The sequence below is a fragment of the Perissodus microlepis genome, chromosome 19 (genome assembly GCF_051167445.1).
Source record: "Perissodus microlepis isolate ML-2025 ecotype Zambia chromosome 19, ASM5116744v1, whole genome shotgun sequence".
NCBI lineage: Eukaryota > Metazoa > Chordata > Actinopteri > Cichliformes > Cichlidae > Perissodus > Perissodus microlepis.
This window is the reverse complement of record NC_140479.1, coordinates 24595427-24608346: the sequence shown is the minus strand read 5'-3', so window position 1 is coordinate 24608346 and position 12920 is coordinate 24595427. Positions and strand designations below refer to the sequence as shown.

At 43.8% G+C, this 12920-nt stretch overlaps 1 protein-coding gene across 3 annotated transcripts in view; it reads right to left on the bottom strand.

Annotated features, from left to right (window-relative positions):
- The window catches only part of asap2a (ArfGAP with SH3 domain, ankyrin repeat and PH domain 2a), a 56751-nt gene extending 44060 nt beyond the window's left edge, over nt 1-12691 (bottom strand). For all 3 annotated transcript variants that reach the window (XM_084913902.1, XM_084913903.1, XM_084913904.1), the window contains exon 1: nt 12134-12691. In XM_084913902.1, coding sequence (XP_084770028.1) covers nt 12134-12262 — 129 coding nt within the window. In that variant the 5' untranslated portion in view covers nt 12263-12691. The remainder of the gene's footprint in view (nt 1-12133) is intronic.
- Between the last annotated feature and the right edge of the window lie 229 nt (nt 12692-12920).

The following is a 12920-nucleotide window of genomic DNA, read 5'->3' as shown; positions in this document are numbered from 1 at the left end:
CACATGCTGCCTCGTGTGCTGCAATTGGCTAGAGTCTTCTCATTCTTGTGGATATTACTTTGACATGTATCACCCCTCCTAAAACTGCTCCCCAAACAGGTTAATGGGACTCCCCCATGACAGATGCCTCCAGCTGGAAGAAAATGTGCCCTACCTAATTGCAAAACTAGCCCAGGATAAGCTCCAAGAGTGCACGATTCCCTCCCCACACACTGGGTCAATGACCTGGTGCCGGAGTGCGATCTGATGGGTCAGAGCTATTTTCAGTGGCACAATATTAAACAGCCAATTTTTATGTTCTGGCTGCTCAGCTGTCAATGCTTTGCTCTCACAGACCGTTACCTCTAAACCTCTGGTTGACCTCTCTCATAACAACACTAAGTGACGAGTCCAAGGCTTACATGCACATTGGAACAGGCATCTCGCCTCCCAAACACACAAGGTGTCCCCCGCTCAAGCACAAAGCACACCATCAATCAGTACAGAGTGGTCTGACAGGCCAGCAGGGTAATAAACCCACCAAACACACTCCTCTGACTCATTCTCACATGGCCCATCAATCACTTTCACACATTTGCACGCCGATGCACTGCCCACATTTGAGCATAGCGCGAAATTTTGTAAAAACTTGTTTGAAGCAGCCGCTTAAAAAAAAACAGCTTTAACCCAGAAATGTATTCACAGTGCGAGGGGAACTCCGCGTTGTTGTAATATTTCATCAGCCCAGGCTCCGAGCTGAATCCACACACACAATAGGCCTCGTCGCCCGGCCTGGAGCTGCTTCACCAGCCAAATTTATGTGACATTTCTGCGATGTCAGCCGTTTTCTCCTCCCTGTTAGCAGTTCACAGTAAACTAACTAGAAGCGCACTTTTCTCCCATCTTGTGCAAGGGGAGAGACCCAAACTGAATTCCACTGATAATCATCTTAAAGGCATGACATCAGCATCATCATCGTGGTGATTATAACAAAGCAGCATCTGCTGCAGCCGATCTGTGCAGACTAACGCAGGGTCACGGGGGTGACTGTCAGAGTGATCCATTCACTTAAGTTTGTACATTTCCTGAATTGCTGAGTATTATATGTCATGTTACTGATCGCCGTGAGCCCACAGCTGATAGGTAATATCAGAGACAGAAGGAAAGAAGACACCGTAAAGCTGAATAATGCTGACGATGCTCAACTCCACTCCACTAAAGTTTACATTTTAAAAAAATTAAAAGAATTTAAAGGGTTTTTTTAAGAGGAGAAAAAAAAAACAGCGGACAGATATCATTTCTGCTCAAACGGAGCACTCAAAGAATTTTTTTAATACAACTTCACTCATTCACATTCATTCATACAAGCACTTTTTTCTATGCTTTTCCAATGCAAGTGCTTTCTATCCAACATTGATAACATTCATGCTCCGATGGATGCATCGGAAAGCAAATTGGGATTGCTATCTTGCACAAGAATATTTGGCATGCAGACAAACAACCTTCCAATTAGTAGGTGCCCTGCTCTAAACTAAAACTTACTTCAAATCTGGTTTCAGACTGAAAAAAGTGACATTATATAAGGACAAAATAATTGTAACTGACAAAAGAACCTTTATGTCTTGAGAAGAGAAACAAAACCCAAAACACGGTGAGGTAGAGAGAACACGAAGACTTTACGTGCCCATGTGAGACAGTGGGGAGTGATCGACAACGCCAGCAAAAGTGGGTCCAGCTAACAGGCCTGTTTTATCGTAGCAGTTTCCACCTCTTTCTCCTCTGTCTGAAGAAGAAACACATTCCTGGATGATTGCATGCAGGAGTGACTGACAGACAAGACAGAGACCCAGCCCCATTGTTCCTGCCAGCTAACTATCTGCTGATGACAGCATGTCTGCTTTGCAAGATGCCGTCCCTCTTTCCTCAGAGGCCCCATCAGCAGACAACAAACACGTTCAATTTTAAAGAAAGGCAATCCGAGAAATCTTCACACACTTCTCTGAAGCTCACACACACACACGCACATCTGCGCTCTGTCTGTGCGTCTTTATAAGTCGTCTTATAACCTTGCCTTACCCTTTAAGCTCCCCACCGCCTGCGACAGCCACCCAAGGAAGCGTCTGCTTCATATAGTGGAACCCAGGGAGTAAGAAAGCAGCAGCCTAGGATTTGCTGCATGTTTTGGTACAGTAGCTCCACAGAAAAAACAACTACAACTAAAAGAAAAAGCCTAAGTTTTGATGTGAAGATCATTTGACTGCACTCAACATCACGTTCATCATATTTATTTCCCCACTGCGAGGTGGTCAGCCCACACAACAAAAACTGGAACAGGATCTCTTAATGAGACAGATCTAACTTCAGATCTGAAACCGCAGATGAGCTGTGTAAAAAAAATTCACAGGCCAAACAGCAACTGACTCACAGCGGTTAGCAGGTCGACCACTAGCGCTACATAAGTGTCTTATGAACATCTATCATTAGGTGTACGAGGTTAACGCCCATCTATACACTGTGTGAGACTGCATCTAAAACTTTCCCTTTTTTTGAGTCACCTGGGGGGAAAAAAAAGTATACTTGGGCCCAAGAGAAACATAAATAAAACATTACATTTGTATGCAGTCTTCTCTGAAACATTACAAAAAAGGGACAAGTCAGGTTTTCTGCAGGTGTGCTGTTGAAGCAGCTGCACAGTGCAAAGTACTGACCAGCCTTCGGGCTGCTGTCTGCACTTCCATATGTTTCACAGTGTAAACACAGGAAGGGAAACTCGCTCTGTGTCGGTGAAGGAAGATTTGTGTCTCAGCTCAAAAACCAGAACACTGAAGTAGACCTAGTATGCTTTTCCTTATATCTTGTCATAAGTCTCCCTACACAGTGGTTATTATTATATTAAAAAATATATTGAGGTCACAATAGCCACAAGTAATCCCCTTGGAGAGCTTTTTAAACTCTTGGCTCTGTATGATGTTGTATGATGTGAAGCAACATGTTTAATGTGGCTTAATATGATCATCTCAGTCACAAAGGTGCGACACTGAGCGCAGAAGCCCGTCTCTCTTCCTGTTCAAACCTTTTGTTTGCGAGGAACAGGAGCTAAGAAAAAAGGCTCAACCCAACAGTGGATGAATTTAGTTGCATCGAGGCTCAATGTAAGTAAATATAAGGGCTACTTTGAAATGTATAATGAGTATAATATGTCCCCAAACATGCAGACATTAAAACCAAGAGGCATGTCTCTGAGGAAGCTGTGCTCAAGCCATGCCGTTTTCTTATGTCTCTGCTTCTGATTTTCCACCCGAGACAGATTTTATCTATAATCTCGATTTTAAACCTCTTCAGCTGAGCTGCAGATGAATTCCCTCTTTAAAAGAGCTCCTTTAAAGACACTTTCAAGTGTTTCATTCACAACTTTTCTCTGTGCTGAGTGAGAAAAGTCAATATTTGGACAGAGGTGGGTTTCGTGGAGCGGACTGCTAACGGGCCATAGTTGCAGGCTTTCTCTGTTCCCTCGACTGCTGAGATGTGAGAAGTCAGTCTGCCCTAGGTCAGCATGGAAAACTCCACGCTGACATGAGCTCATTAACACAGAAATGCGTGCATTTTTGCATCTCTGGCGACAGAACTGATGAAGACTCCAGCACAAAGCTAAGCAGTGACTACATCTATTATGAGTCAACATCTTTTTCCAGGGAGCCTAATAATTCCAGCTTGAACTCACTTGGGAAGTTTCGGTTTCGTTTCTGTTTAAGTTTTCTCCCCAACTGCAAGTTTCTGAAAACATCTCATCCACCCACAAGTACTTTAGCACCGCGCACTCCCTGCTTTACAGCTCCTCGGTGAGCACTACAAAGACCGCTGCTGGACCACAGCCTTGACTACCAGCTGCCAGAAATCACACTGGGATGACAACATCACCTGCAGCGCTTTAAGTGGCAGAGAAAACAAACTTTCATGTTAAGTCCCGAGGCGTATTTCAGGGTGTTTTACATTTTACAAGGTGAGAGACTCCAATGCAAGTATGGTTTCCTTTTGGTTTCCCCAGACAGCTGCACTGCATCAAAGTGAAATGCATCCATAGCATCTGAGCAGCCCCAGCCCATCACTAACAGATTCAGGTCTGCATCACTGTATCCGCCACGCTCTGTGCATGACTTCAAATATAACATAAAAGATCTTAAAAATGAGGGTTAAATGAGCAGCAGGCATAAGACCCCGATGGCGCCATGTATTTAAAACCTGCTAAAACGGTCTGCCTAACTTTGAGGGGGAGTATTTAATGAAGTTTATAAAAGTAGCAGGAGGCTGATAAAAGTTTGCAGGAGAGGGTGGGGGGGAAATAAGGACCAAATGTGCTGCACTTTGAGGAAGGAGTGGGGAAAAAACCCTCCTCTGACTTCACCTTAAAGTTTCTGTTTGGCTTCTTTTCACACGGACGTTTGTGCCAGCTTCACGGTGTCAGAGACTCCTGTGCCAGAGACCAACAGTTACAACATGATGCCTGAGAGACAGAGGGGAAAATGACCTGTTTTCTCCTGGAAAACTCTGCTGTAAAAAACTACAGAGACCACGATTGTGTTTGTGTGCTGTTGTTGGCTTGAGAGCGCACTTCAGACGTAGAGACGAGGATGACCTGTATTTCACACAACCCTCTCTGAACTCCGCCGGGAACTCAGAACTTGAAAAGAGCTCCGATTGACATGAACTCACTCCGCTCAATGAAACTCAGACAACCTGAAAAGTGTGAGACTCGGGCAATCTCTACCGATAAAACCTGCTTCACAGGTAAAATTACAGGAGGTATCACTGGTTCCAGTGCTGCAGCAGACTCCCACAAATAAATTCTACAAATCTATTTTAGAGCATTTGCTATAGGACCGAACATTTAATTTATCACTGATATTATGAAAACTGCACAGCAGAAGGACAGATGTTGGATGTTGCAGAGCAGTACTACAACTGAAGGGTGGTGGTGCAGGTTCGACTGGAGGTTTCACACCTTCCAAACTACCGATGTGTAATTCCAGCACCGTACGACTGATCTTAGGCCCCAAGCGAGTCAGAAGCAATCAAACTAAGATTGCCTTGAGAGCCTCTGAGGAAGCAACGCTAGAACAAACAAAGGAGAGGTCTGGGTCAGATCTCTGAGTGAAAGTGACAACAGGACAGCACAACTGTGAGGATTCACCCCTCCCACGGCACCGTGGGCCTAAGCAACATGGAGTGGACGGGACTACAAATCAATAGTGGAGTTCATTAATGCAAGAGGTAGAGCCTGTGAGGGAACAAAAGCCATCAAAAGCAGCCGTCTTTGACAATCTGGGCCAGGACACTCTGATGGATGAGATGGGCTTTAATTTCCAGGAGTCCCCGAGTGCCCCTGGTGTCTAACCCCCTAACCTCTGTTTAGGACAGAGAGAAGCCAGTTTGTCCTTTAACCTCAGTTCTTTTCACCATGCCGGACTCAGTTTCTGACTATTTTCAGTCTCCTAATGAAACAGACTTATTAGGTCTAACAATGACTAACAGGCTGCAATAAAGGAAAATGAATTCACTACCAAGTCCTGATGCATTCACCCAAAAGTCTAGACAGCACACAAAACTGAATAAAATCATATCACATCCTAACAGTCAAAGCCACGGAGGATAAAAAGGATCAATGCTTTGAAGTGACTGGGACAGGGCTGGGACGCTTGCCGCTAATAGATCTTAATGAGGTACATCATAGAGAGTCCTGGCCAGAGTCCATCTGAGGAGGATGATAACACAAACACTGCATTACCAGGCCCCAGACGCCAGACAGCCACCTCCCATTTGAAACCCTTGGGAATCATTGAGTTAGCAGTCCCACACAGATAATGAAAAGGGACTTTTACCACAGATATAGTCATAAAGTGAGAGTGTTTAATCACATGCAACATGTCTTTCCCCAGATATCAACTTTAAGTATTCCATCACCAGTACCTCAAGCAAGATTTCTATAGAAAATAAACTAAAAGCTAAAAATTCAAGAGCTCATCCCAAGATTTGGCTTTGCTTCAACATACTTGGCCTATTCTGGTGCCTTAACTACAGTTAAGGCAAAGTCGAGGGACAACGGATAAAGAGTTAGAATGAAGGGAGGAGACAAGACTGCTGTGATCGTGCCAGAAATCCCATTTCAATTACTGAGAGCATCATTAAGCTTCTTTGGTGGGATACTGAAGACTGGCCGAGGTGGCTGGGGGTTTGGGTTGCTCACTTGGACCAGACGGCGCATTTAGGCCGTATGTGTAAGAGCTTATAGATCCAACTGTGTGGCTCTAAAGCTATTAGATGTGGATTGTCCCTGCACTGATAATCCTTCTGTCTGAAGGCTGTTAAAACTTTCCTCCAGGCCACCTGTTCCAATGGGGGTGCAGCTGCTGTCCCTGACCAGGTCACAGCCGTTAACACCAACCACGCCTGGGATGGGGCAGCAATCAGGACAGGAGAAGGCAACGCTCTCTTTAGGCCCGGGTGCTGCTGGAAAATCAACACAAGCCAGCAGAATGACATGTGTAAAATGAGTTAGGAGACCACATTTGTCTTTAGATGTTGACACATCCACCACAAATTGTTGCACTTTAGGTAAAACATGTCAACACAAATAATAGAAGAGAAGAATAAATGTTTTTGTCCTGCTCCAACCGGTTATGCAGAACAGACTAGAAATTAAGAGATATCACCATGTGCTAACAGAGGATAGCGTCAAGTTAGAGCATGTACCCATAACAACTGGTGGCTTCAGATTAGGCTTAGAGGTGCTATAAAGAGACGAGAGGCTAAAGACTCAGAGCAGGCAGTAATCAGCTGCTGTTTTTTTTTTTAAACACACTGTTTTTTTTCATTAGCCACATCCCCATGTTGCACACCAGCATTAGAAAAGTTAGTAACAGTCTGTGAGAACCAGACTGCAGACTGGTATGGGCTGCAAAGCCAGCACCCGTGCATGCTGTGAATGCCATTTCCATTCCCAGAGATACTCACAAAATAATCTCACTACAAAATCAAGTGCAAATAATCCAGCAGGCTTTACAATGCATAGCTGGCATGCCAGAGTCATGGACCTCTGTTGGGTGAATTAATAGCCAGATGGATGAATAATGATGCTAGCCTTCAAGACCGAGTTACCCCCAACTGCCCTCAACGCCAGGAACAATCCATGAAAAGCTGACTTGGCTATAAATAACAGTTATTCATCTGTGAAAAATGAATAAACTTAACAATGAGATAGAGGCCAGAAGGAGAGGCCCACTGAGTGGGTGTATTAGAGGGCATAAGCCATGCAGTATTCTGCATCAGTCATTTACTATTGCCATTACATCAAGAAACTGATTTTTTTTAGCATTTCAATGAGCTTGAAGTCACTTAAAGCTTCAGACTGGACCTCTAGTTGCGCCGTGTCATGGTTCATTAAGTTTTCTGGCTCAGTAACCTGAGCCGTTTTCACAAAAGCACTGAACCCCCGAGGCTCTTGAACCAATGGAAGTGCATGTAAAAATGCAAATTTTAAACCGCCTGATCGGACATCAGCAGATCTTTAACCTGTTGTTTAACCTGCCTTGCATAAAATCTGTATGCACGCATGGGCAAATAGATGTCTTTGGTGCTGCATCCTGCACGCGGTATCCTGACACGTCACTTACAATGGCATCGAGCCCAGTTGACAATGCCCTTAAAACTGCTGGTGCTACAGAAAAACATGTATTCCTCAACCAGATGGCAAGTGGTTTCTAGACATTGCCAGCTGTCACCAGGTGAAACCGGCTGCTGTAGCAAGTCAATTTAACTTTAATTACATAGCACCAAATCACAACAACAGCTTCACATTGTAAGCTAAAGACCTACAACAACCTCCTTGCAACTGGTCTCTAGTTCATCACCATGGTTGCCTGTAGACTGCATGAAAGATGGTGACTTGTAACAAACGCTTGTGATGCAAACCAGAATTAGAAATGTTGACTTTCAAAGTAAAAGTTGCACCTTTTGGAAAGTGCTGGTTAAAGCAGTAAGCAACTGTTACTTTGAAAGTGAACGGTCTCCACTTCTGGCTTGTATCGCAGTTTCACTGTAAACCAAAGTAAACACAATGTACAGTAAACAGCGAGTGTTTGCAGACAAGTTGGCACCTTCCATGAAAACTATTGTCAACCACCGCACCCAACTTGCAACTAAAGCAATCACGGGAAGGTTTTTGGTGCAGTACCATCTACTGAACTTTGCAGCCAATTTCACTCCAGTGACGGCCAGAAACCTCAACAGGTTAAAGAATATAAAGTTCTCCCAAGCACTCTGTGGTCAACAGTGAGATCACTTAACACTCTCTTGGTCTGTGTGAGCAGGGCTTTAGCAGTCAATTTCACAGTGAGTGCCAGCTACCAGTCACAAACAGCCAGGAGATAAACAGTTTTCCCTGGAAATACACATTTTCCCTAGCAGCTAGAGGTTGCTGACTCATCTCTAGTCTTGTTTAACGGAGGCCTTACCTAAACCACGCACTTAGAGCAAGCTGTAAGGTGTCTTTTTGTCAAATGTTGAAACACTTGCATGATAAGTGGCCTTTCATAAATACTTTATGCTACTTTACATGAATTAATTGTCTTCCTTTGTTGTGTATGTATTGTGGTGGACAATGTTTTACATGATCCTTAAAAGAAAAAAGAAAAGAAAACACACACAAAAGCAACACACATATCATGTAACTATACAACAACAGAAAGACAAATATACTGAGGTCGAGGAACAAGTTAGGGATACTTTTACATACGAAGCTACACCGGGGAGGCAAGCACTCTACCTGTCAAACAACTTTAAATGAGAAAGCAGCTGTAATGTCATAACGGATATTGTGTGTCTGCCTGCAAAGGGTTGATCAAAGGGCTGAGAACACAAAAGCTTGTCTTGAATATCAAGTAGTGACGGCTGTTTTACAGCCCCAGACGCTGCTGCTCAGCAGTCTAAAGTATGACTAACATCTCTTTCATACCGTTAGCCAACAGTTTGAGAGGACTGTTGATGTTACACATTGCGAACCCAGTAAGTGACCCACTTTACCACAGAATGAATGTACTAGTAATTCTTTAACCTCCTCTGTGAGCTTTAAGCGCAACATAGTGACAGTACACGAAACTACCAGGTACTGCTGCCAAAGATAGAAGTGAAAGCACATGAGATTCGTTCCTGGAGACAACTATTGATTGCAGCTGTTTTAGGTGTCTGTCTGCCAGGCAGCCTTTAGTAACTGAAAGAGGAAAAAAAAAAAAAGGTGCAAAAACAGACCTGAGATGACTACAATGTGTGCCAATTTCTGACTTCAGCGAAACATACTCATGAGTTTCTCCTCGAGTGAGCCTTGAGTACATGACTCTGCAGCGTGATCAATAGACAGGGATCAGATCATCCCTCAGGGCAAGTCCTGCTTTCCACTTGAGCTCATGGTTTTTCCTGATATGCACAGTCTGGGTTATATTTGGTTGCTTCATTAAAAAAAAAACCAAAAAAAAACCTGACAGCTGACATAATAACGATTGCCTCAGTGTCATATTTTTAAATAAGGAATGAGAAAAAACTATTACAGACTATTACGAATAAAGAAAAACAGATCCTACATCTCGACTGCTGAAAAGTGTGCCCAGAGCAAAGTCAGCACAAGTGTTTTACATGAGCACAGAGGGGGGCCATGACACAAAGCCCAATATCCTCTTACTGGATAAACAGCTTTTTATTGTTGTGGTTTTTACAAACGAGCACCCACATGCGCACAAGCTCTCTGAATGGCCTCCTAATAGCCAGCACTTTAAAGCTACTAGCCTAATTAAGATTCTGTCAGATGCAATTAAGTTTGGAAAGAAATAATTACACAACAATGTGCACCCGTTTACATAAACTCTCAGAGCGGTGCAGTCTCCGCTTTGGTTAACATGTTTAAAGCTTTTCTATAAACAGCCAGAAACAAAGATCAGACTCTTTAAAGAAGTTGAGACTGTAAGCCCATCAGGTACTTTACAACACGCTTCATTAGGAAAACAGATTATTGGATGCAACCTTCCAAAGAGGTGCAGCGTCCAGGTTTATAAGCAGTTTGCATCTCCAAAACAGTACAGGATAAAGCAGATAAACCTCCTGTATTTTCCCAAACAGCAAACAGGACTGTTTTAACACTAGTAATCATTCCTTTCTACTAATAAATAACCCATTGCTAAGTTATAATGGGGGGCAAGCTCCTAAAGCAGTGGAACAGGAGATACCACGATACACTACTGCACCATAAAATGCATTTTTTGTGCAAATGATAACAGTGTGGTCATTTTATAAAAACACATTTTTAGTGGAGAAGCTCTACTTGTCGAGTAGCATCACAGAGTACACTGCTGCTCTGTCCTCGACTGTCAGCTGAAGGGTAAAAGCAAAGAAATGAGCACTTGTACAGCAAACAGAAAGGCCAGAATCAGCACAAGGTTCGACGATCGGTATAATGCTGAAAACAGCAATATAAAATCTTCATCCGGCATTCATGACTAGACAGTATGCAGGTGTATTATTATACTCGAGGTTAAAAGCTCCAAGATGAGCCACCAGGAAGATGTGCACCACTAACAAGTGCTCGTGCACGCATGTGTATGTAAATGTGTTTATGTTTGCGTGCATGCGCTTGAAATTCCAGGCAGGCCTGCAGACAATGAGAGGAAGTGCTCCCCTTCCACTGCAGCGTTTAATTGGTCAAACAGACCAAAGTGAGCGAGCTCCGCTAGGCCCAACAATAAGGCCCTGTGTTCCCTGAGCCTCGGCTTTGGGCAGGTCGATGTGAAACAACAACACGCCACTCTGTGCGCCTCTCCAGCGGCTTCAACTGCAGCAGCACTCTAAAACAAAGCTGCTGAATTAGTCTCTCAACCCAACAATTCAAGCTCACAAAGCCACCAATTACAGCTGACCTGCTATTTAAGAAGAGAAAAAACACTTTTATGTTTACTTCTACGGGAAAAGACATTCGAGCAGTGCTGAAAATCCTTCCCAACTGGAGATTAGTGGCTATTTTAAAAAATGAGCAGCAGCAAAAAAATAAATAAATAAATGAAAAGGTTGAGGCAAACTATGTGCAGAATGGTGGCTGATGCCAAGGAGAAGCACCTGTCAGCTAGAGCAGGTGTGTGACCGTCTGCCTGGCTCAGTCCTCCATGCACGCACACACACATATACACAGGTTAAAAATGAAGTCACAACCCTCACCAAGGTGTGGAGGATCAGGAAGCTTAAGCTGACACTGAGCCCATATGTGGATTATCTAAGCCACCAGATTCCCTCATCTTCTCATTTTTATTTATTTATTTTTTTAAATAAAAAGGTGTTGAATGGAAAAATGACTGCACCAGTTCCAAAACTTTTTCCTTAATGACACCAGAATTAACCCCCCCCATTACCTCCACATGCTACCCAACGGCAAACAAAGCAGCGACACACTAACACACATAACAAACGGAGCTACTCATGTGGGAAATTCTATTTTTACCAGGAGGCAGGGCGAGGCTCTGCCATTACAGTACACAAAGTAGGGAAACTACAACAAGAGAGGGAGGGAGGCAGCAGTGGGCTGTCAGGAAACAAAGCGGAAGTGTCCTTCCTCCTGATGACCTGCAAGTTAAAGGAGAACTCAAAGTGCTCTCTGTGCAGGAACAGTGAAAAGTCGTGTATATTTGACTGATTTCTTTTTTTTTTTTTTAAATCCTCTCACAGCCCCTAATTTACCTCATTCATTTACTCTGTACATGAGACATCTATTGCATGTATAGCCCTCTTAGAAAAGAGAACCCCTCCTCTGTTATACATTTTTAGATTCCTTCCATTTTGGGGAATCGGGGGTTTACGGATAGATATGTTGTAAATGCTGTGCAAACCTTTGAGGACTGATCTCTAATTGGACATTAAAATTAAACTGAATTACAACCAGAGCACATTGTAGACCCAAAACTGTAATAAACCTCTAATTAATGATGTCTGAGCTTGCCAAAGAGTGAATATAAAGGTTAAGGGATGTGTATGTGAGTGGTAACCGTTTACGTCACTACCAGCCAATACTGGAAAATCTGAATAGAACTCATTTATGTTTGCAAAACAAGGGGCTACCATCACTCACCTCCTCCAGGGAAGCCACTGTATTCCTACACTGGGACATCCTGGTGGTGAAGTTAGAGGCGGTCGGCGATTTGTAATCTTCATTGGTCTCTGCCACAAACTCTGCAACTGTGATTTGGTCCGGCATCATTAATCCCTTCTTGCTGATAAGAACGAGCCCCTTTTTCTTAACCCCCTTCTCGTCTGCGCACTTCTAGGACTGAAAAGTTCAGAGGAGCAGTAGCAGCAGTGGTGTGTGTGAAGGTCCCTGCGGGTAGTAAACCATCTCTGTTTGTGTTATTCCCTTGTTTGCTCCCTACACAATCCAGCGCAGCAGTGCCGCACGTTGCCGCTCTCACCGCGCCGTGCTTTACAAGGTGATGGATAAGGTTAAATCCCTCCTGCCTTTTTATCCCGCTACTCCATTCAGTTTAACGGCCAGCCGGGTGGTCACAGGGGAAAGAAAAGCTTCCTCGGCAGATCCCGCTGTCCTCTCTCGGTGTCCCGAAAACCTGCGGCAGAGCAGAGATAACTTCTCCTTCCTCCAAGCCCCGGGAAACAACAACCAGGCGTTTCAACGGGAGCGCAAGGAACTGACAAAGGTAGAGGAGGGGATTCAATGAACCCGCACCAGCCAATGGGGGCACGCCGCGTTCAGTGCTGCTTGTAAATTATAGCACCGCAGTAGGAAGGTGATTTCTGTGATATATATGGATACTGTAGTGAGTGTGGGGGCTTCAGTTTTCACGTTGATATGAACCTTTACATTTGATAAAAGTAATACAAACTGTGATTTCAATCAAAAAATA